General features: G+C 35.0%; 3 protein-coding genes across 3 annotated transcripts; all 3 read right to left on the reverse strand.

Annotated features, from left to right (window-relative positions):
- Window positions 1-6813: 6813 nt before the first annotated feature.
- On the reverse strand, window positions 6814-8254 carry LOC145137276 (tropinone reductase homolog At5g06060-like). Its single transcript, XM_079071418.1, has 4 exons — window positions 7791-8254; window positions 7465-7681; window positions 7278-7384; window positions 6814-7181 (listed from the first exon to the last, which is right to left on the reverse strand). The coding sequence occupies exons 1-4, from the start codon at window positions 8094-8096 to the stop codon at window positions 7005-7007; spliced, it is 807 nt and encodes a 268-aa protein (XP_078927544.1). The 5' UTR covers window positions 8097-8254; the 3' UTR covers window positions 6814-7004.
- Window positions 8255-17035: 8781 nt separating this feature from the next.
- On the reverse strand, window positions 17036-18389 carry LOC145137922 (tropinone reductase homolog At5g06060-like). Its single transcript, XM_079072062.1, has 4 exons — window positions 17966-18389; window positions 17629-17845; window positions 17447-17553; window positions 17036-17355 (listed from the first exon to the last, which is right to left on the reverse strand). Exons 1-4 carry the CDS (start codon window positions 18275-18277, stop codon window positions 17176-17178), a joined length of 816 nt encoding a protein of 271 aa, XP_078928188.1. The 5' UTR covers window positions 18278-18389; the 3' UTR covers window positions 17036-17175.
- Window positions 18390-23572: 5183 nt separating this feature from the next.
- LOC145138256 (tropinone reductase homolog At5g06060-like) lies at window positions 23573-24948 on the reverse strand. The gene is made up of 4 exons (XM_079072361.1): window positions 24531-24948; window positions 24149-24365; window positions 23970-24076; window positions 23573-23875 (listed from the first exon to the last, which is right to left on the reverse strand). Exons 1-4 carry the CDS (start codon window positions 24840-24842, stop codon window positions 23699-23701), a joined length of 813 nt encoding a protein of 270 aa, XP_078928487.1. The 5' UTR covers window positions 24843-24948; the 3' UTR covers window positions 23573-23698.
- Window positions 24949-25214: the final 266 nt, after the last annotated feature.

The raw sequence follows: 25214 nt of genomic DNA on the forward strand, positions 1-25214 counted from the left end.
ATTTGACCATTCTAAAATTTTCCAAATGCCTAGGGCATTAAGAGGGAAAAGGACTAGAATCGGTTTTGACTAAAATAATTAAACAACTATCAAAGGACGATCTGAGGTTCACTGAGGATTTGTCGCTTGTGAGTAGTTGGAAGTATAGTACTGGATGGACTATATTGACATTATTATGATTAGATAAGATTCTATTAAGGATGAGTTATCATATGGCAAATATGGAAATGTTTCCATTAATGGGAGTTGGATATTAAGAAAAATGTCTAGATTAGAAACTTTTATGCGAGAAGGATGCTCAAAGGAATGTACTTTGAATGTGAGACTTCACGTCTATGGAATTGTCTTGTAACAATTTGCGATAGAATACCTTGTAATTTCATTAGCCAGGTCTTGGTGACTTTTGTGCTATGACATTACGAAAGAATCATTGCATAAAATGTTAGAATCTGACATATTCTAAAAGTGGCAAGAATTTGGTATTCTTATACTAATAAAGATTAGGGGATTGTGAAATGAGTTTCATTGGAAAAGTTTTTCAGTTGATCTATTTCACAAAGTATGGACCATAGGAAACCAAAGTGTGCATGCTTGGAGCATGGGACAATTGTGGTTATAATTCGAGTAATAAGTTGATTTTCTGAAACAGTAAGCAATGAATAATGAGTAATCAATATGGTGTTTAAATAAAAGTGTTTTATTTACGCTCAAAAGTTTTGGGGCCATATAGGATTAATATTATTATTGCGTTTCACTTTGCATGTTTTGACTTCCAGAATAACTGGGTTATTAGAACCTCCACAGTCGGTCATACGTTGGAAGTAGGTATGAAGGAAGACTGTCATGAATTTGTCTGTAGATTGTCTAAAGTGTTTAGACATAGCACAAGTTTGCTGCAGAGTTCATGAGTGCTTTGATAAGATTAAAGTATTGGATTAAACCCACGCTCACTTGAATCACTTCATGGTTTTATCACGGGTGATTAGTGAGACGACAACATTGTATATTCTTGAAACCGAGATGTGTGAGTTGTTATTTGTTGGTCGATTACGCATTGATAATAAGAAAACGCACCAGTAACTTGGTGTTATAAAACTTATTGTTGTGTGTGATTCGATCAGTAAATGCAAGCGAGCATTTGAGTCGAAGTTTATCCATTCCTTTTACCCAAAGTGGGATAAAAGAGATATATGTGGGCCTCTCGATGATTTAGTGATGACACCCTAAGCGCTTGGTCAAGTCGGGACTAAGTTGATGTGTTCAATTGTAGTCTGTTGTCAGTCGTCATAAAGTAGATGTCGGGAAACAATACATAGGCAGAGAGAATGATTTAAATCCATGTCTCGCGTCTATACGATATCTTGAGAATGGAGGAATATATGATCCCTTATCTAAAGGACACGCACATCTGATAAGATCAGAGTTGACATCGGCTTTTGAAAGCTATGATTGCTGATCAGGTTCTGAAGTTATGCAGAATAGTAATTAGACTTATCCAAGTGGGAGACTGTTGGATTAGTGTCTAAGTCCATAACTATTTTGGTATGTACTTGACCCGATTATGAGCATGGTCCTTTTGGGTTGCCTTCACCATAGCAATATGTAGGATGAATTAAGGAGAGAAAGGTTTAATTATGATTTATTAATATATTATGAGAATAATATATTAAAGGAGAAATCATATAGTTTAATTAATATTAGTCAAGAATTAATTAAGAATTAATTTTGTGGTAAAAGAGATTAATTAAATTAAGGGGACTGATATTGTAATTATAAGATAGTTACAAAGTTGGGCTTTGGATTCATTAGATGGCAATGGACGAATTCTATATGGAGGTCCATAAAGAAATCGTCCAAGAGCCTTCTGGAATGGTCCATTGGATTGCTTAAGGCCTAAGCAGTCAGATTAGGGTTTCCTAGTTGTAAACCCTAATAGTCTACATGTATATAAAGGACCCTTAAGCCCCAAAAACGTGGTGAAGTAATCCTTTAGGGTTTCCAGCCGTTTTTGGTGCCTCCTCTCTCCTCCCTCTTCATCCAAGTTGCTTAGTGGTGTTTGTGACTCCATTAGAGGTGCAACACTTGAGGCACTAAGCTTTCTGAAGCCAATCAAATCAAGGATTGATTGTTATTGCTATATAACAATCAAAGGTAATTACTAAACTCTAATTTCAGTTATAGTTTATTAGATCTAGGGTTTATGGCTTTGGATTATCAATTGCATGTTCATTAGACAAACTAGATCCAAAGCTATTAGGGTTTGCATGTACACCATAGGATTGATGTATTACTCGAAACCCATCACCTTCCACGTATCTCAGTTGCGGAAGTGTGTAGTCGATGAGACGGCAGTGGTACCCCTAGAGAACATTCAGGTGGATGCGAGCCTGAATTACATTGAGAGACCGATCACGATTTTAGATCGAAAGGTGAAGGTTTTGAGGAACAAAGAGGCGCCCCTGGTTCAGGTCCAGTGGCAGCATCGGAAGGGGTCCGAGTCGAATTGGGAGCCGGAGTCGGAGATGCGGGAGCAGCATCCAGAGTTATTTGTGGAGCATGACTTCGAGGGCGAAGTCTGATTCTAGTGGGGGAGAATTCTAACATCCCAAGTCCAAGTATACCTTGTAAACCTTAATCTTTTGAGCAATTGTTCATTTTGGCCCTTTTTAGAAAAAAGGTGGTAAATGAGTACGCGGGGCATACTAGAGTGTACGTTCAGTGTACTCATATGCGTGCATTTGACGCGGAGACCACCTAGTACGCTGGGCGTACGAGGTCCAGAATGACAACCCTAATTGTTGGTGAGTCCCCTATATAAAGGATATGATGGCCTCATTCCTGGCCACCATTCCTAGACACCAAACCCTCCTAACCCTAAGTCACCGTTCTTATAGCTTGTGAGTGCGTTTGAGAGCTTGTGAGTGTAATCTTGTGTTCTTGAAGTGGAGAAAAAGCCTTGGAGAAGAAGGAGTGAGAGTCCAGGCTTTTGGATCTGAGCTTAGCTGTGTGGAAATCTTCACATAGAGGTATAAAGCTTCAAGCTTTCTCACTCTTTTGATTTGTGCATTTATATGGAGTATTTTAGGGTTTTGTCCCAAAAGATGGAGACTTTATGAGATAATGAGCTCCATAGACTATGATCAACCCCTTTTAGTGTATTTTGTGGAGTAAAGTCATAAAAATTCAATCTTGGACGTTAGAAGCAAGCCATGCATGAGATATGAGCTTTATGAGGAAAGAGGATGAGTGTTTTGAGTGTTTGTGACCTAATCAGCTATGCAAAGGCTTAAAGTCACTGACTTTATGGATTAAGAGATATTAGGGAGTCCAGATCTGTGATATGAGCCAAGGTCTTAACTGATTAAGACCAAATATGTGAGGAGAGTGAAACTGGGACTTACGTTGGGCGTAATCCTAGTACGCGCAGCGTAGGGGTCGAGCATCCCCGATATCTGCATGGCAGCTAAGTACATCCAGCGTAGAGAGTTGGTACGCGCAGCGTACTCCGTGTCGTTGACTTTTGGTTGACTTTTAGGGTTTTGGTCAACGTGTGGTCTATTGAGCCCATGGAGAGCTAAAATGGTATTTTACCCTTCTGTGAGTGTATGGAAGGGTTAGTTTAGCTTCATGAGAGCAGCTATTAATTAGGGATAATTATTGTGTGTGTTAGGCGGAGGATAGACTGGTGATTCGAGATCGAGGTTGTCCAATTCTTACGAGGTGAGTCTTCTCACTATACTTACCATGAGTGGTATTTATGAGTGACCGGAGGGTCTTATGTGTTTACTTGAGTTATGCATCTTGTCTGTGTGATATATGTATGCTACATTATATGTTACTGAGACCGGACCGGAGGGTCCAACGAGCTAGAGCCATGAGAGGCTTATTATCTGTGTATGTGGTATTTTGGGGAACTCACTAAGCTACGTGCTTACCGTGTTATGTGTTTCAGGTACTTCTAAGGATCACGGGAAGGCGTCGGCATGATTGTACACACGCATCAGAGTTTGAGTTATGATTTAGAGGATCGTGGAGTTTGATATATATACAGTCTTTGATTATGAGATTTGATGATTGACATTGTGACATTTTAAGGTTTTATTACTGTGATAAATGTGTTTTTAAATTGAAAATTTTGGTTTAAAAGATTACGTTGTTACAGAAACTTTACAAATTCCAAAACTTGAGGGCAAGTTTTGAAACTTGTCAAAACTTTTCAAATCCGTAACTTATGAGTTTAATATAGGTTTTATGAAAAGACTTTTTGACATTCCATAACTTGAGGACAAGTTATGGAGTTCATAAAACCATTTATGGGAAAAAAGCTCTTCAATTTCATAACCTATGATTTTAATGATCTCTTAAAAAAAACATTTCATTTTCCATAACTTGAGGACAAGTTATGGAATTCATCAAAACCATTTAGATCAAAAATTTCTAACAAGAAAATCAAACAATTTGCTTATGATCTAGATTAAACTCATAAGAACAAGACAATTCATATCAAACAAATTTCATCTAATTAGCCTAACCATATAAACTAATATAAAACATGAAACTTTGACAATTATCTTTTAAATTGGATAAGCATGATCATTACCACATCAAAAACAGGTTTATAAGTTCAAAATCAGTTTAGGGTAATGATCCTAGTCTAATTCCAGCCTTAAAACTCGAAATTCTGCATCCAGGAGCACCAACTCGTCGAGTGCATGAACTAACTCGGCGAGTTGGTCAGATTATAGGGTGGACTCGTCGAGTTCCCCAGTGGACTCGGCGAGTCCACTGTCCAGACAGTAGAAAATCGATTTTTCAAGCTTTGAAAACAAGTAGCATCAAGTATATAGGAAAACAACCCTAGGCTCTGATACCACTGAAGGGTTTTGAGCATTCTAACACTCCTATGGTGTACATGCAACCCTAGATGCTTTGGATCTATGTTTTCTCTAATATACATGCAAACTTGGTTTTTCCAAAGCATCATCCTAACTAGCATATAATGGAGTATCTTTACTACAAATTCTAGTTAGATGACATACCTTTTGTTGTAGTTGGAAGCCTTGGACCTTTAAGAACTTAGTGTCCCAAGTGTTGCACCTCAAATGGAATCACACAACACCACCAACAATGAAGGAACTTGAGAGGAGGTTACTTGCACTTCATAAAATCGGTTTGCCCTCTTGTAAGCTTACTTAAGTCAGATTTCATGAGCTAGAGGGGTTCTTATATAGTGTGGCTTAATTAGGGTTACACCATGCAAACCCTAATGTGCATGACCTTCCATATTCCTCATGCTCAATGGGTTTAACCCTCCATGGATCATCCATGGGTCACCACATGGGTTTAGCCCAACACAAAGAACTATGGATCATAAGCGCACATTATAAGAATGAATGATTTACATAATCAATCCCCATATATTTAATTAGTCTCTTTTGATCACAAAATTAATTCCAAATTAATTCTTGATCAATACTAATTAAATAATATGATTTCATATTAATATATTAGAAATTATAATATATTAATAAATCATAAATAACCTCTTCTCAATTATCCATCATTCAGATTGTTCCGGTGCCATGCAACCCAAATGGACCATGCTACTCTCGGATCAAGTACATACCATTTATAGTTATGGACTTAGACACTAATCCAATAGTTTTTTCGATCAACATGTTTTACTTGTGCCGTTCACTAATCACCCCATTCTTTCACAACTCGATCCATATCTTAGGTATGTATATCGGTCATTTTAGTTAATTATTCCAACAAAGAAAAATGGAACCTAACGAGCCAAACTTCAAATAATTCATTTCATTTGATTGTTCCGACAAAGAAAATGGGAACCAACGAGCCTTCTTTTCTACGAGAGTTGTGAGATTGAGCAAAATAAATGTAGAAGGAAGGAGATGTTGTTCACTTTTTGGTGTTTTCCATAATAGGATTTTGATGGGGTTGGTGTCAGTTGTGCAGAAGACCGACGTTGATGGTGGTGAAAGATATATCGTATGCATTCGGCTGTGAGGTTTAGGGGAAAGATGAGATAGATACATGAACACCCCGCTCCCGATTTGAAGCAAAGAAAAGAAGAGAAGAGAAAAGAAAGTAAGGAGAGAAAATAAGAGAAAAGAAAGGAAAACAAATTTGTCTTTTGTGCTCCCGAGTTGGAGAGAAATGGAAGGAAAATTAAACATTTTATTCTTTCTTTTCAAATCCTCCCAAATCGGAAGGAAAGTTAGGAGGGAAAGTGATCCTTCCATTTCCTTCCACTTCCTTCCTTTAATGAAACTCGGGAGCATCAATCTCTCTTACTTTCCTCTCATTTCCACTCATTTCCTTTCTTTTCTCTCCTTAAGTTGAACTCGGGAGCGGGGTGAAAAGGAGGAAGTGGAAAGGGTAAAGATGGAGGGGAACATTGTTAAGGTAGGATCTCCACGTATCATAATAACATAACTATTTAAAAAGAAATTAAAAGTAAAATAATCATTTTAATTCAAACCGTCACCAAAATTGAAACAAATTTTAACCACATGGGTCAAAGTTAAAAATTAAGTTAAGGATAAAACATGTATTTGACCCCAAATGACACGGACGATTATGTAATTTACTAAATTTACTAAATTGTAAATAATAATTAGACAAACATCCAAATTTAAACAACATTAATACAATTTAACAATTTAAATGTAAAACACACACATAAACAAATTAAACGGATGAACAAAAAAACAAATATAATTAAATTAACGATCACTGTTTTAGCAAATAATTAAATATAAACCAATTAACAAAATATGTAATATGTATTATTGACAAACATGACACATCTAATTAGCATGCGCATATACTCATTTAGGCAGTAAACCAATATATAAATTAACACAATTCATTTCCTTTATGCGTTTACCCTTGTTACAGAAAGAATAAAAGAGCATTATAGTTACCACCCAAGCCTCTTCACATCAACATAACAAAAAAGAACTCGTTGAGCATTTTGTAAGTTATGCGAAACCATTAACTGAAAATCCTCCATCAACAACAATTGTTTGGCCAGTGATATAAGAAGCAGCAGGCATGCAAAGAAACGCCACGATTGATGAAACTTCATTTGCTTCTGCAACGCGTTTCAGAGGAGTCCTTGATACCACTCTATCTAAAAGCTCCTTATTACCTAGCAACTAAACAAAAGAAAATTTGCATGGCTTATCTATAAATTTTAAAGAAAGATCAAAGAAAGAATGGTAGAATCATCGATGGATGTATATTAATATTACATGTTCGACAAGCGGGGTTCTTGTGAACCATGGTGATACACTATTACTCCGAATGTTATCTTTAGCCCATTCACATGCTAAATTCTTTGCAAGCTGATTCATTGCACCTATAGACACGAAATAGAAGTTAAATTAACAACCCCACAACACCAAATATGATTACGTACGGATAATGGATATTAATTACCTTTAGTGGCTCCATAGATAGATCCAGAAAAAACATGAGTAGAACCTGCAACAGATGAAATGAACACAACGCTTCGAAATCCAGAAGCTTTTAAAAGAGAATGTGAAAGTTGAGACATATGGTAACAAGATTCAAAATTGGTAGCCATGATCAGGGAATACTCTTCAGCAGTATAGTCCGTAGTAGGTTTCATTATGTTCATCCCAACATTGTTTATCTACAATAAGTATGAGGATCTGTACATTATTGTAGCCTCGATCCTTATGTTTAACATAATAAGGAAACAGAAAATCGTTCAAAACAGCAAGCAAAAAGAAGTTAATTACTAAGATATTGAGCTTTCCATTGAATATAGTGGAGACTTTTTCTAGAAGCTGTTCACGCTGAGGACGAGAGGCTGCATTGCAGACGGATCCGGTGACTGTGAAGCCCTTGGAAGACCATTCTTGTAAGAGTTGGTTGAGCTCAGCCTCATTGCGAGAGCAGGTGTGCACCGCTGCCCCCAACTCCGCCAGTTCCACCACCACAGCGTAGCCGATCCCATGTGTTCCACCGGTGACGAGAGCAGTCATTCCGGCGAGAGACCATCTGGGATTTGTAGTTGCAGAGAGGCTCTCCGGCATTGACGTCATGTTATGATATCTGTGGAAGAGGAAAGAAAAGAGACGAAATTAGTTTCTTCCAGCTTTAGGTTTGTATAGATCTAGTATTAGAGTATAGTGATATTAACATTTTTCAAATTTTAATTGAAAGTATTTGAAATTTTTTGGTAATAGAGTATTAATGTTTTTTTTTTGAAAAAGACGGATAAAATTTTCACCGTTAGTAATAAAAAGAGTAATGAAAGACAATTTACGTAAATCAAATAGAAAAACGGAATTAACAATTAACAATTAAGCATATGTCGATATCATTTAAAGAAATTAAAAACGCTAACTTAAAATTATTTGAAACTAAGACACTATGCGGTTCAGGCCAATTATTGCAATTTTTAATCAAAAGAATTTGGTTATCTTTCAATGTCAAAAGATATGCAATATAAATGAAAAGGCAATCAATAATTTTTTTAATTTTTATTAGCTTATCACTCTATTAATATTTAATTAGTTATTATACATTAAGACTTAAATGTAAATATAAAATGTTCTGTTCATTTTCTAGTTATTCATGCTTCTTGAAAGAATTTCTTCGATTCCTTGCAACAAACAAAGAGAGCCTATGATGGACAATCATAAAACTCTTGGACAGCCATAAAGCTTAAGAGTAGACGAGACAGTTTAACACATGACACGGCCGACAACAAGACATGAGTTATCCGTGTATGTATTTAAGAAATTTATGATTGATGTCAACACAATAACTACATTCATGTTTTATGTCTGATACATGTCAAATACGAATTTATCTATTTAAACACATATAAGACACGACTTAAATTATCATGACATGTGGCACGTTTAAACATGTATAGACACACGACACATATAAACATGTATATATACATATAGACATGTGACACGTGACATGTATAAATATATATACACTTGAATTAATTGCATGTTTTCCTATCGAATCAGTGGTAGATAATGTGTGTATAAATTCATGTTTTTGTATAACACGGTTAAAAACATGTCTATGTTTGTAATGTTATATGTCATACAAATTAATTACTTGTCGTGTTTGTGTTTGATATCAAAAACATGTTTTATAATTTATGTCGTATTCATGTTTTACAAATTCGTATTGTGTAAATTTGTGTCTGATACGACACAACATTAAAACACGAATTGTCAGGTGTACCTAAGAGTATCCAAAGCTTTTAGCTTTTTCATTAAAAACTTGAAATAAAAAATATAACATTCGTTTTCATGATTCTCGGTAGTTGTTTCATCCATTTTAATTTTGTGGAATTTCGAGTTGCACGGCGCGACCAATACAACATTTTTCGTTCACTATATGTAAATGGTATCTCATGTACTTAGTCACTTACTTCAGATGATTCGTAATTATCTATTATAACTCCTTCACTATGAGTTTCTCAGACAGTGAGCATGAAGAAAGTTTTATCATCCTGTTTGTTTACCTACATAAGGCGAACCAACCATCATAGTTATACGGACGTCAAAACTGATGTGATGAATCGTTTCCAACTTAGTTTTGTGGCTATTGGATGTGTGGTAATTTTATAACATTTTGTAGCTATAATGTCTTACAGCCACTATTAATATGCAACTACCATACATCGTAAACGTAGTTTATTAGCAAAGTAAAAAACTTGAGATTGAGTTCATATGAGTTTGGTGTTTGGCATTGTGAAGAAGAAGAAGATTGTTATGTTTGTTCAGATATTAACCCATTTCCAGAAGGCCCAAGTTTCCCACTCCCGAATAAAATGTTTGATGACATTTTCGAAGTTATAACGGTCGTTGAAGAAGCCAACGAAAGGCACTATGAAATAGGTCGGACACTCGATCAACGTGCATACAATCTAGCGGAATAAGTAAATGAAAAAGAAAAATGGGTTTCTAAAACTATGAAAAAAGTCAAAGAAGTTGAGAAGTGGATTCGAGCTGCAAATGCGGAGATTGATAAGCTTCGGGCAGAACGAGACCGCCTAACAGATGTTGTTAGAATTAGAGTAGATTTTATTGAGCGCAGACAAAATATGTATCCCTTACAATTTTCTAATTTGTAGAAACCAATATAAGTAGGTAATAGCGTTTGTAACGACTGTTTAACTAATGTTAATGAAAAGCATTGTCATTTTAGAAAACCCTACCATTTCTTTTACATAATTAAATTTGAAATGGTATTACAATATTTAAAGTTATAATACATTTCTAGGATAACTATGAACTTGCATCCGGTACAAACTAATAGTGTTTTCATGATTTTCAAACAATTTCATATATGTCACAATTAGGCTAAAATGCACTCGTTCTCCAATTGTTGCACTTGTCCTACGTGTTTCTTCGATGATGTCCATTATGTTCACAAACTGTCGTATATCTTCAAACATCGTAATTAGGAGCATTTGCATATTATACAATGGTAATTTTCTATGCTCATTGACCATAAAAGGCGGTAATGAGATTTTCAGTATTATTATTCGTTGTTCCGCACGTTGATAATCAAAATTCATTTCTAATGTAGTCGTATCAATAAGACGCTGTTGCTCGTCTTCAAGACGTAGTATTTCATAGTCTGTTGACAAAGCATCCTCATCAATCGAGTCACTGGATGTTGGAGACTGAAATTAAAAAAATATTAAAAATATATGTATTAAAAAAAGGGAATGTTCCAAAATTAAAACCAACTTGGAGAAACATATCCATATCAAAAATTATAAATTCGCAACTAGTCTAAAATAACCGGTTTATCTAAACTAGCTCCTGTCTCATAATTTTCGAGGTGCCCTTTGTAACATCCATAAAAATCATGATAAATTTAAACTTTTAAAAACAACCCAAATTCATAAATTGTTTACAAAATGGTTTTCAAAACGTTATCAACATCAGAGTCTCCCAAAACCACAAGTCAAAACATGAGGATGTGTACGGTCACGCCTTCGCTGTCCCACGGTCATCTGAAGTACCTGAAACATAACCAAAAATTCTAAGCCAACACTTAGTGAGTCCCCCCCACAGTACCAACACGCAAACAAATAACATATACAATAACAACATGTCGGGTCCAATCAACCATCGGGTTGAATACCCCAAGGCCCAAGCCCCTTAACCATCGGGTTGGAATGCCAATACACTATGGATCCAGTCAACCATCGGGTTGGAATACCCCAGACCCGTCAACCATCGGGTTGAAATGCCAATACACAACGGGTCCTGTCATCCTCGGGATGGAATACCCTTGGGCACGTTCAACCATCGGGTTGGTATGCCCCCAGCCTGTTGGCTTACGCACAAAGCAGTAAAGCATCAGCCACCAACCAAATATGTGAATATATATAACAGATAATCATATAACAATCTACAGACATATCTACAGATCACTAAGCATTACATCATCCTATATACCAGGATACCGATCTAACAGATCACTACAGTACAATAGCATATATAACATGATATCAAATCCAAAGGGCCGACCTTGGTGCCTTCGACCCGCAAGTACAATGAGGAAAACTCACATCACAAACTAAACAGAAGTTGATGAGGTCCCGACTCCGAATCTCAGCTCTCTAACCAACACCTATTCCCACCAATGACCAATTTCCATAAAAATCCCAAAATACCCTCAATGTCAAACTTGGTCAAAGTCAACTGGTCAAACCAACTAGGTCAACTAAGTCAACCCAGTCGAGTCAACTCAGGGTGCGTACGCAGGGCGTACTTTGGAGGTACGTTGGGCATACACGCAACCTCGCAGTTGACCACCATCGGGGTGGTTGACCTCGTACGTAGGGCGTACTCCGAGTATGTGGGGCGTACACTCACAAGTCCCAAAATCTATTTAAGAGCTTAATGGTTTAAGCTCTTACGTCCATAACTCAAATCCATGGCTAAAATCCTCCTAGGAGTCATAAAGTCTCCAACTTTATGACCTATCATGTCCAATAAGTGCTTAACACAAGGTCTTATTCCATTAAGACCTTCTAAATGATGTATGAAGCAATACTAACCATTTGGAACCCATTTTTATGACTTAAGACCCCTCCTAGGGTCTGAAAGGACAACTCAAAGGTCAAGAACATGCTATATTCAAGATATAACATTTTTGGGACCAAAAAGGTCCATAAAGACAACCAAAACTACATCTATGAGCTAGAGGGACAAAGTTGCAAGCTTTTTACCTTAGAATGGTTGCAAAAGATGTAGAAATCCCAGATCCAAGTGTTCCACTCCTTCAAGATGAGCTTGGTTTCCTTCCTTCTTCTTCTAAGGCGCCAAAATACACACTCTAAGCTCCAAAATGCTCCTCAAGGTGAAACTAGGGTTGCAAGGACGTATGAGAGGGATGGAGGCAACTAGGGTGAAAGAAATGAGGCCATATGAGTTCTTAAATATAAGTCACACCCTAAAAATTAGGGTTTCCTTAACTGGCAAGTACGCTTAGCGTACACCATGTACGTATGGCGTACTCCGAAGACCATAATTACCACAATGCCATTAGGGCTCCTTTTGCATACTTTCTCGAACTTAGGGACCAAAATGCAACATAATAAAATTATAGGGTTGAAATTTGAAGTACCATATCATCAGGATGTTACACCCTTGGTGGTTTATTGTTTGTTTTTTTTCCTAATTAAACATCTTGTTTTTTTATCTGAAAAAAATTCCAACATTATTTTATTATATTACCATAAAAATACAAAATATTTATAACATTTTTTAAACTTTTTCTTACCTTTATCGGACGTAATTCTAAAAGTTCATGTAAATAGAATACAATTCACCGTTCGTAAAACCCACCTTTTTAACAACATCCACGCAAATTGATCTTCGGACTAATATTGGGTATCGGTTTAACGCAAAAAATATTAAATTAATTTAAAAATACCATAAACAAAACAAATGTTGAATTGTTACTCTGGATTGTCATTTTGGAATTGATCTTTGTATTCTGGACTTTGTTCTTCGTATTCCGGATTGTGACTATCATTCCAGAATCACTTGTAATGGCTAATGTGGATTTATTTATTCGCTAAAAAATGGTGCTAAACACATTTTAAGCTACTTACATGGTTTTTATATATGTGAAAACATTAAAAAATAAAAAACTAGATATTCCAGACTAGTTCTTCGTATTTTGGAATGTTATACGCATTCCGAAATACATATAATTATTTGTAAAAGTAAAATGCAAGTAAATAAAAGACAAATATGCAAAAATGGTCCATGTGGTATGCAAATTTTTGGGGTTTTAGTCCAAACTCCGAGTTTTTTGGATTCATGGTCCTTTTGGAGTGGTTTGTATGTGAAAATAGTCCCTCCAAAAATTGAAATGACTATATTACCCTTGGGGTATTTATTTTTCATTTTCTTTCATTTTTTTTTAAATTTAATATCTATTTATTTATTTTAACAATTAAAAAAATAATAGAGGGCCCACCTCTCTCTCTCTCTCTCTCTCTCTCTCTCTCTCTCTCTCTCTCTCTCTCTCTCTCTCTCTCTCTCTCGGATGCTTCCGGTGACAAACCTAGATCGTCTAATTCTTTAACTATCAGAGTTCAAATGATATAAACGCCCTTTAATTCTTCATTTTTCCTGATTTTGGGTCGATTCACGTTTAGACTTCTGTAAATTCTGGAAATAGGTGCAACCTCACTCTTGTTGAAACTTTTGCTTCCCTCCCTTCAGCGTGATCGACACCTTATAGAATTTGATGGCTGTTTCTAGGGTTTTAAAACTATTGATTTGGGGATGAAAGAGTTGCAGATTTCTGGGTTTGCTCTTCAAGAACAACAGAAGAAATCGATTGAGAAGTTGAAGACATATCAGGGGACGAAATCAATTTGTTCCAGTTTATGGGTCAACATCGATTTTGTTCCAGATTCTCGAATCCATACACGTTGAACATTGAAGAAATCGATTTACGATTCCAGATTGATAGGTAAGAATCAACTTTATTCCTTATTCTTGAACAAGAAATCATCAGAAGCCCTGTAACTCGGTTTTGATTTGGATGCTTTACCTGATACGATTACATCAGCAGATTACAAAACAAGCAAATAAATTGTATTACGTAAGAAATTAGGGTTGTCCAGTAACCTCGGAGATCGGTTTCTGAGAAACATAACCTTCGGGAGATGTGTACTTATCGTAAGAATTATCATCGCCATCTTCTTGAAGCATGTAATCCGCCATTTTTCGAGTCAACTCATCAACGAACTCGTCTTCATCGTCGTTGTCAGCCTCACTTGAATCCTGCTCCGACCCGAACGAGGTATTCATACAGGAAGAAGAAGAGCCCCATGAGCCGGTGAAAGCAGACTCGAAACTCAATGGATTCGGATTAATGATGTATTGATCAGCAACGAGTAAGCTCGAGTGATTTGAATCATTAAACTCATCGGCCATGGGAGTTCAAAGCTTTCAAGTTTCAACAGAAACTATACTTATTCACTGTGTGTTGATGTATGAGAGAGAGAGAGAAAGAGACAGAGGGGTGGGCCCCATATTTTTAATTAATAAAACATTAAATTAAATAGATTAAACAAAAAAATATATATATCAGAAGGGCATGACAGTCATTTCACTATTCAGAGGGACCAAAAACGCAACGAAACTAGCTCAAAAGGACCACCAATCCAAAAAAGTCGTGGTTTGGACTAAAACCCCAAAAGAATGTATACCACAGGGACCATTTTTGCAATTTTGTCTAAATAAAAGAGTAAACTCATGGTTTGTTGAAACTATAGTTTATAAGCTTAAAAAACTCTGTTCGAAATGTCGTGGCAAGAGATTTGGAATTTCACTTTGTGGGCCATATATATATATATATATATATATATATATATATATATATATATATATATATATATATATATATATATATATATAACATTGGGCTTGACCCGTTTTGGTTTGGTTCGAAATGATTGTTTGGACACAATGGTTAGTTTTCAAAAAAAAATGTTGATTATTTTTATTGAAATAAACTAAAGATAAAACTTCAAAAATGGTCCCTGTGATTTTCGAAAATATCAAGTTTAGTCCCTAAGTTCAAAAAACCTCACAGATGGTTCCTGTGGTTTCAAAACTTTTAACATTTGGTCCTTCCGGCTCACTCCGTTAGCATTTCACCGTTAAGTAAGGGGCATTTTTGTCATTTCACTACCTAGGGACCATTTATGAGGTTTTCTATTACTTTTTTTTAAATAAATAATATTTAATATGCAAGGGGTCCCACCCCCTCCCTCTCTCTCTCTCTCTCTCTCTCTCTCTCTCTCTCTCCGCCAAAATAATAAAGGACCATATTAACCCACCTCCACTGCCATCAACATTGCAGCCTTCCCCTTCCTTCTCATCGTGAACCACCGGATGCCAAAATAACCGGGCAGCAGAGCTGCCACCCACCATTGGCAAAACCCACTTCACCACCGCCACCGCAGTGACTGTTGGAACACCCCTACTCTGACCATCTATCATCTGACATCGTCCATCGCTCTTCCCTCTCGTCATCCCCGCTGAGCAGAAGCAAGAAGGAAGCAAGAAAGGCAACCGGAGCAAACTCCGGCCACCACTATAGCCGCCATCTGCTGCTACCACCATGATTCCAGCCGCCACCACCACCTTCTACTGCTTCAATCGATTTACAATGCAAAATTACCTTTTATGGAAGGATCTTGGGAGGATTGGTAGAGGACTAAGAAGCACAAGAATGTGAGGAGTGGGATCAGGTGAAGAGAATGATAATGGATAAGCAGAGCACCTACGATTCCTCATGCTTGTATCCAAGTCTCTTACAATTTTCCCTTATTTTAATTCCAACTCCTTAATTTCTTATTCCCATCTCTATACATGTTCATCTATTTGCTGAATTGGATATCTCTGGACAGAAAATTGGAATTGTATGCTTCCAATGGTGATAACTCTTACTAAATAAATCAGAAAATGAAGGAGGAGAAAAATGCACTCCAGGTGCTCGATGAAACAGCTGAAAGAAATGTTTCTTCGCAAAACTGAAAGTGTATAATTTCACACCTGGAGAAGAAGATTGGCTCTGAATTCGAACAGGCCACACTCGATGAGGTGTTTGGGTTACAACAACAGCAACACCACCCTTGGGGGTGGTGGTGTTTCTCGGTAGTGAAGGAAAAGGGGAAGGGCAGTAGAAAAACGTGAATGGAAGGCAGTAAGTGGTGGTATTTGAGGGTGGGTTTGAGTGATCAAACGGGATGGAATATGGGTGGCTGGGTTGTGGTTTCTGGTGGGGAAGGAGGTGATGGCAGTGGTGGTTTTATGGCGGAAGGTGGTGCTACCGTGTGGAATCGTAAGTGAGAGAGAGAGAGAGAGAGAGAGAGGGGGGGTGGGACCCCTTGCATATTAAATATTATTTATTTATTTAAAAAAAAGTAATTGAATACCTCATAAATGGTCCCTGTGTAGTGAAATGACAAAAATGCCCCTGACTTAATGGCTAAATGGTAACGGAGTTAGCCGAAATGACCAAATGTTAAAAGTTTTGAAACCACATGGACGATCCGTGAGGTTTTTGTAAATTAGGGACCAAACTTGGTATTTTCGAAAACCATAGGGACCATTTTTGAAGTTTTGTCTAAACTAAAATGTAGATTACTCAATTTTCCTTAAAATAATGTTTTTTTAAAGGTTAGTTCGAATGAAAATACTACTTTATTAGCCTGTATAATAGTGTTTTATTAGGCGGTTAAAATTAGGTTTTAAAAACGGAATTGCAACAACAAATTCTTTTTATTGAAATCACTAATTTTTGACAAAAAAAATTCTTGTACCGTAATCAATGCCTTTTGAGAATTACGAAGATCATTTTTGTAATTTGCTTTATTTTTGCAGTTCAGTCTAAAGTTAATTCATGAACTTTCTGTTACTCAACATTCAACACCTTGTTAAAATATGAGATATCATATCAGTTTTTGTAAGAAGAAACTCCTTCACCAATCATTTATTTAACAAGCATCATGACGATTTCTACATCATCTATTTTCATACTCATTTCTCGTTTTATAAACAAGTAATTTTACATGCCAATATTTTCTATTAATTTTCAAAGTCACGAGAAACCATTAACAGAAAATCCTCCATCAACAAGAATTGTTTGGCCAGTGATGTAAGAAGCAGCAGGCATACAAAGGAACGCCACCATTGATGACACTTCATTCGTTTCAGCAATGCGTTTCAAAGGTGTTCTTGATACCAATGTATTTATAAACTCCTCATGATTATTAAACAACTACACAAAACAAAATAAATTCTTACGATAGGATCAAAAAATGTCAATAAATATAACAATTAGAAAGAAGGCTAGGATTGAGTTATATTACACGTTCCACAAGTGGGGTCCTAGTGCACCCTGGAGCTACACTATTACTCCGAATGTTATCTTTCGCCCATTCACAAGCTAAATTCTTTGCAAGTTGATTCATAGCAGCTATGCACAGAAAATGGAAGCTTAAAACTTCTTTGTAACACCAAATACAATGATCAGGAAAATCAAACCATATACCTTTAGTGGGTCCGTAGATAGATGTGTAATTAACATGAACAGAACCTGCAACAGAGGAAATGAACACGATGCTTCCAAATCCAGAAGCTTTTAAAAGAGGATGTGAAAGTTGAGAGATATGGTAACAAGATTCCAAATTGGTAGCCATGATCAGGGAATACTCTTCTGCAGTATACTCCAAACTAGGTTTCACTATGTTCGTCCCAACATTGTTTATCTACAGTTTTGGAAGTTTGTATAATAATTTGTAAGAATACAATTAGTAACACAAGAATGAAACTTGGACGTATGGAAGAATTCCCCAATTTATCGCTGAGATAAAATTAAAAGAACTTACTAGGATGTTGAGCTTTCCATTGAAGACAGAGGAGACTTTTTCTAGAAGCTGTTCGCGTTGAGGACGAGAAGCTGCATCGCAGATGGATCCGGTGACTGTGAAGCCCTTGGAAGACCATTCCTGTAAGCGTTGGTTGAGCTCAGCCTCGTTGCGAGAGCAGGTGTGAACCGCCGCCCCTAACTCCGACAGTTCCTCCACCACAGCGTAGCCGATCCCATGTGTACCACCGGTAACGAGAGCCGTCATTCCGGCGAGAGACCATCTGGAGTTTCTAGTTTCTGAACTGCTCTCAGCCGCTGCGGCCGTCGTCATTATCAGATTGTTTTGAAATATTGCAGTGGACTATCGATATGTTCGACAAGATGACTAATTTCACTCCTTCCGATTTGTTACAAGCGGATCAGGGGAGTTGCTGTATGGTCCAGATTTTCCCCACTCAATCGACGCCTTTTTTTTTCTCTTCGTGCGTATCACGTATCTTTTTACGTATTTTATTTGAACTTTTTTGATTGTTGTGGTAAGGTCCAAGAATGAAAAACGAGTAGGATCGTATTTGGGGTAGGATCATAGTATCGGATTTGGGCTACGATCCTATCCTTCCTTCCATTGATTTTTTATTTATTTATTATTCTTTTTTTTGCAAATGAAACTTTTTTTACCACTTTAATTTACCGTTTATCATTTTGTGTTGTGACTTATATCTAATATTTTGAAGTTTTTATATCGTTCGAACAAAAAGTTGAATGTTTGAATTTTTTTTCATGTTTAAAGATTATAAATTAAAATTATGTTTTATTTTGTGGGATCTTAGGATCCCGATCCCGACCTTACAATCCTGATATTGCAAACCCAAAAACGATCCCACGTAGGATCCCGATCTTAACAACCTTGCAAATTATCTATTTGTTTTATTAAAAAATATTCCCTTAAACTCTTTTTTTATATATATATTTAACCAGAATCTTGTTTTTATACATATTGACTACTGAATTCTTTTATTCTAATTTTTATTAAAAAAAATGGTGATGATTGGTATCAAACTCGAAACCTCAACCAAGGGAAGTACCAATTGTACCACTAAGCCAATTTGCGTTTTCGATTTTTAATCTTCTTTAATATAATACTCCCTTCGTCCCAAAATTATTCTCCACAGACGAAAAACATACAAATTACGAAAACATTAATTATCACTAATTTTATTAAATGAAATGACAATTGTGCCATTTTTTTCATTTAATTACATCATTTTGTTGCATTTAATTCAATGATAGGTTAACCAATAATGACGAGTATTTTGGTAAATGTGATATTTGTTTTTAAAAATATATTATTATTTTGGGACAAACCAAAAACGAAATATGAACTATTAATATGGGACGGATGAAGTATATTGTTAGAAGATCTGCTAAACGTTATAACGTTATAGGAATAATAATAATAATAATGAAGACAAGAATCGAACGTGGGTCTCTTCATAATTAGGGCCGGTCCAAGCCGATTTGAAACCCCGGACAAATTAAAAAAATATATATATGGCCTTTACATTAAAAAGAAGTAGTAAAGGAAAGTGTATGGTTTTTTTTTGTTTTGTTTTTCTTGAATGAGCCATTCTTATAAATTTATCCTTAAATCGTTTTTGTAATTTTAGTTGTTTGGTTTTTTTGTTTTTGTTTTTTCCTTTTTTCAGTATCAGATAAATGTTTATTAAGAAAAATGTTATTATTTTAAACTTATAAAACAATTAGAAAAAAAAAATAAGTAAAGGAAATGAAAACCACCTGCTTCTTAATCGTTGTCTAGGACCCAACACCAAAGATTTCAAAACTTGTGATGTTGAAGTTTCAAGTTATCAACAAGAATTTCAAAAAGAAAATGCTTAAATTAATTAATTTTTTATCAAAAAACTAACATGAAAGAATTAAAGAACAGTAACGAAATCTCACAATTTACACGAATCATAAATCCGAATCAACGATTCTGTCTGATTAACACGAATACAAGATTGATAGAATGCGTGAAATAAGATTATCATAATCGATGTATTGAGAAATATTAAAATCGGAAATCAGATTAACACGAATACAAGATTGATAGGATGCGTGAATTAAGATTATCAGAATCGATGTAGTGAGAAATATTGAAATCAGAAATCAGAACATTGAAATTTAAATCGAAAATAAAAAATCAGAAGGATGCGTGAAAAACCATAATCCATTTATTGTGAATTGATTTTTTTTTGTTGAGGGTTTAAAAAACCCATAATTAATCCATATATCCATTCTATCGATGGTAGTGAGAGGCCAAATGAGATGATTATTTTAGAAGAATCATATGTCTCTTAGTCTTCCCTACTAATTTTTGTTTTGGCTCTATGTTTTTTCCTTCTTTCGCTCAGCCGCTATACACAATATATCAAAGTTTTTTTTTCCATTACTAACATAATAAGATATATAAAAATGAGAACCTAAAAATGTAACACCCCATTTTTAATGTTCTATAAGCTTCAATATAAACAAATGTTTCTATAATTCGAAGTAGAAATATATTACTCTTTAGCCCAAGAAAAATAGGAAAAATAAAATGAATTGTCTGTAAATCGTAAAAATGAGTATTCTAAAACATATATATATATATATATATATATATATATATATATATATATATATATAGAGAGAGAGAGAGAGAGAGAGAGAGAAAGAAAGTAAAAAGTCATCCCAATCCCAAAAATATAACGTTCTTAGAAATCTTATTCCGTATGAATTAGATATGATTTTTATAAGATATAAAAGTCAATCGCGCACAAGGAATGTGTGACATAAAAAGCGACAAAGAAAATGGTTGACCTTTAGCTAAAGTTACCAAAAGGAAAATCATAGTACTCTTTAAGATAATAATTTTGAGAAAAAAAATGTCAATAACGGAGTTCGTACGAGAAAGTTATGATTTTAGCAAAATCATTTAATTCTATAAAAATATCGATGAAAAAATAAAGTAAGAATTAGTTGTTAGGGTCCAAAGGAAATTTTTGGATCTCGTCGAGAGCTTTCTGGGGATATAAAGAACGTCAAAAACGGAGTTTGTATGAAGAAGTTACGGAATTTATAAAAATTGTGTTTTGCTAATTATTCTGATAGGTGTGGAAATTGAATCGGGGTATATATGTGACTTCTTCCTCTTGAAGGCTCATTAAGACTCGACCAGTGCCTAATCCATCCTTACTTGATGCTCTATCTGTGTGTAGCATCCAGGTTTCCTCAGGCCTTGTCTTATCTTGCAAGCCGGTGGGAGTTTAGCTTTAAGGTGGATGTTGTACATCTTTTGGTATTTATGTCAAGAAGTTGTCGTTGGTTCAAGGAAAATATTAAATATCATGTTCCCCCACCTTAATTACTTATTTAGCCAGCCTTTCCGGTTTCTCAGGCTTGATGAGTATTTTCTTAACGGGTTGACTCGTCAGTACCTCGAGATTCTTTGTGATTGCTTCCTCCCGACTCGAATTTGCATTTCCAAGACAAAAGAATACACAAGCAGAAACTTAGAGTTTTCCATAATTTCTTGGTATGTCAACTTTGACCATTTTTACTACAAATCTATTTTATTTATTTATTTATTTTTTTCAAATTGACCTTCTTTCTTACATGCATAAACTTTGTCTTTTTTAACTAAAGAAACCAGGTAGAAAGTGCAAATTTTGGCAACGGGTTGACGAAGAACATGCCAGACTGAACCATGTATGGCAATTATTAATGAGATGTTCTCATATGTGGGTGGTATAAGAACACCTCATTAATAATTGTCCCACGTAGGATGCCGTGAGCAAAATCTGAAGAAACCGATCATAAAGACTGAATGTATACAAAAACAACAATAACTTATTTTGCAACAACAAAAACATTAAGGACTAAATGTGTATAAAATGAGAACTATATTACCCGCTTAAGTCATTTTTTCCGATTTAACTTAAAGTAATCGGTTATAAAGACTGAATATGTACAAAAAATAAGTTAAATGATCAACTCTGAACAAAAAAAACATCAATGACTATATTTTTACAAAATGAAAACTATATTACTATATTAAGTCAATTACCTATTTTACATTTGTCAAAAGAACAAAGCCCTATAAAGACGAAATTCGGGCAAAAGATTATTTTGTATTAAAATCTCTACTTTTTAACAAAATATTATTTTGTACTGAAATTACTATTTTTTTTTACAAACTATAAATGTTATTTATGTAATTCGTTATAATAATAATAATAATAATAATATTATTATTATTATTATTATTATTATTATTGTAATTTTAACTTTTAATGTTATTGTCAGTATTATTATTAAAATTTTAAAGTGGGGATATAATTGTTATTTTCAAAATTATAAACAGGTACATTAAGAAACCAATCTATAGATCTCTTTTTGGACCTACACACAAAATGACTAAATAACTAAGGTACCGTTTGATAGTTTTTCTCCGGGAAAGTGCTTTCTGGAAAAGTGGTGTATGAGAAAGTTTTCTGACTGGGAAAGAAACCATGTTGTTTGATTATACATCTGATTGATTGTGCTGAATGATGAAAAATGACAATATTACCATGCTTTTCTATATTATGATGGATGAAGTTGCTGAATAATTATAAAAAAATATAAATTGTCATACAAAATTAAAATTACACAATAATCATTTAAAATCCAAATAGAATGTCGAGTAAGTTGTTTTTAGTTTTTTTTTTCAAGTTGATGTTACGTTGTTATTCTTTCTAGCAATTATAACTTTTTTTTATAAGTCAACATGTGATTCTTGACCCGGTTTATGTCCGATAGTGGTGGGATTGATGTTTTTTTTTTTAATATATTAGGATGATCGTGGTGTTGTCTATTAAAATGATTAATCCAACAAAAATGAATTAAAAAAAATTAACTAAAAGAAATTAATAATCTAATAAAGTAATATTTATTAATATTTAATATTATATAGTTATAAATAATATTTATTAATATATAATAATCAAATAAAAAGAATTAATCAATAAAAAGAAAATAAAAAAAGAATTATTTAAAAAAATTAATAATCCAATAAACTAATATTAATTAATACATAAATATTATATATTCAAAATAATATTTATTACTATACAATAGTCCAATAAAAAAATTAAAAGAGTTATATAAAAGAAATTAATAATCCAAGAAAGAAAAAGAGAGAGTTTGAGGTACAATTGTCTTTCCAGCCTCTTCAGCCAGAAAGATATGATTTTGGAGCTTTCTGGGAAAGACATATCTTATCCGGAAAGACCCATTTTTTTGTGCATATCAAACAGTCTTTTCGGTTCATTCAACCAGAAAGATCTGTTTGGAGCTGCAAAGATTTCTATTAAACGGGGCCTAAATGCACTATTTTTGCGGTTCATTTCCGTAGACACAATATTTATGCTTTCAAAAGTTGTATAATTTATATGTTGCATAAACTTTTAAAGTATAAATTGTTGTACATAATAAAAAAATTGGTGTCTGCAGATCAACTGCCGCTGTAATTTAATTCACGAATAAGTATTCTTTAATTGATACTCAACATTCGATAACTTGTTAAAATCCGACAGTGATAATATGAGTTTTAAAATAAAAAATTCCTTCATTAATTATCAACTTAACAAACAATCATCATGACGATTTCTACATCATCCATTTCTCGATCATCACCAATCAAAAGCCAAATCCTTGAACATTTTGGAAGTCATGGGAAACCATTAACAGAAAATCCTCCATCAACAGCAATTGTTTGGCCAGTGATGTAAGAAGCAGCAGGTAAACAAAGGAACGCCACCACTGATGACACATCAATCGCTTCAGCAATGCGTTTCAAAGGTGTTTCTGATACCATTGCACCCAAAAACTCCTCATTACTTAGCAACTACACACAATTTGTTTATTGGTTGATTAAAATCAATACATTCAATGGGATAAATAGAACAAACACAAAGAAAGGTAGGATTGAAGTATATTACAGGTTCAACAAGTGGGGTTCTAGTGCACCCTGGAGCTACACTATTACTCCGAATGTTATCTTTAGCCCATTCACAAGCTAAATTCTTTGCAAGTTGATTCATAGCAGCTATGAACAGAAAATGGAAGCTTAAAATTTCTTGTAACACCAAATACAATCAGGAAAATCAAACCGTATTACCTTTAGTGGGTCCGTAGATAGATGTGTAATTAAAATGAACAGAACCTGCAATGGAGGAAATGAACACAATGCTTCCAAATCCAGAAGCTTTTAAAAGAGGATGTGAAAGTTGAGAGATATGGTAACAGGATTCCAAATTGGTAGCCATGATCAGGGAATACTCTTCTGCAGTATACTCTAGAGTAGCTTTCATTATGTTAGTCCCAACATTGTTTATCTACAGTTTTGGAAGTTTGTATAATCAGTTGTGGGTATTCAATTAGTAACACAAGAATGAATGTGTTCGTTCCAAAACATTAGGAATTCCTGCAAAATAAGATGAAACTTGATGTATGGAAGAATTCCCCAATTTATCGCTGAAAGTGATATCAGAAGAACTTACTAGGATGTTGAGCTTTCCATTGAAGATAGAGGAGACTTTTTCTAGAAGATGTTCGCGTTGAGGACGAGAAGTTGCGTCGCAGACGGATCCGGTGACGGTGAAACCCTTGGAAGACCATTCTTGTAAGCGGTGGTTGAGCTCAGCCTCGTTACGAGAGCAGGTGTGTACGGCCGCCCCTAACTCCGCCAATTCCTCCACCACAGCGTAGCCGATCCCACGTGTGCCGCCGGTGACGAGAGCAGTCATGCCGGCGAGAGACCATCTGGAATTTTTAGTTTCTGAACTGCTCTCCGCCGCTGCCGCCGTCGTCATTTTATCAGATTGTTTTGAAATATTGCAGTGGATATCTTCGACAGAGATGACTAATTTCACTCCTTTGGTCCTTCCAATTTGTTACAAGCATATCACCGGAGTTGCTGAATATGGACCATATTTTTCTTATTCTACCCACTCCACATTAAAATTATGATAATTGTCCAATTTACTCAAACAATGTTTTTTTTTTTTTTTTTTTTTTTTTTTTTTACCATTAAAGTCATATTTTACCTATTAATTAACGAAATATTCGAAATTCACCCACGTTACACTTGATTATGTGCCTTTTTTTGTTTTAAATTAAAATCAGATACTTGATCTATGTGGCATTTTTCCCAGATGAAGTTGTAAAGTTCAGGAACATGATCT

The sequence above is a fragment of the Lactuca virosa genome, chromosome 9 (assembly GCF_052849685.1).
Source record: "Lactuca virosa cultivar CGN04683 chromosome 9, Lactuca_virosa_CGN04683_v6, whole genome shotgun sequence".
Lineage (NCBI taxonomy): Eukaryota > Viridiplantae > Streptophyta > Magnoliopsida > Asterales > Asteraceae > Lactuca > Lactuca virosa.

Bases quoted from the DNA above. Each gene is read 5' to 3' on its own strand.
- LOC145138256 (XM_079072361.1), bottom strand. From the start codon at position 24,842: ATGACGACGGCGGCAGCGGCGGAGAGCAGTTCAGAAACTAAAAATTCC. The intron at 24,366-24,530 runs GTAAGTTCTTCT...CCAAAACTGTAG, and splicing joins ATGGAAAGCTCAACATCCTA to ATAAACAATGTTGGGACTAA. The intron at 24,077-24,148 runs GTAATACGGTTT...TTCTGTTCATAG, and splicing joins TATCTACGGACCCACTAAAG to CTGCTATGAATCAACTTGCA.
- LOC145137276 (XM_079071418.1), bottom strand. From the start codon at position 8,096: ATGACGTCAATGCCGGAGAGCCTCTCTGCAACTACAAATCCCAGATGG. The intron at 7,682-7,790 runs GTAATTAACTTC...TACTTATTGTAG, and splicing joins ATGGAAAGCTCAATATCTTA to ATAAACAATGTTGGGATGAA. The intron at 7,385-7,464 runs GTAATTAATATC...TCGTGTCTATAG, and splicing joins TATCTATGGAGCCACTAAAG to GTGCAATGAATCAGCTTGCA.
- LOC145137922 (XM_079072062.1), bottom strand. From the start codon at position 18,277: ATGACGACGGCCGCAGCGGCTGAGAGCAGTTCAGAAACTAGAAACTCC. The intron at 17,846-17,965 runs GTAAGTTCTTTT...CCAAAACTGTAG, and splicing joins ATGGAAAGCTCAACATCCTA to ATAAACAATGTTGGGACGAA. The intron at 17,554-17,628 runs GTATATGGTTTG...TTCTGTGCATAG, and splicing joins TATCTACGGACCCACTAAAG to CTGCTATGAATCAACTTGCA.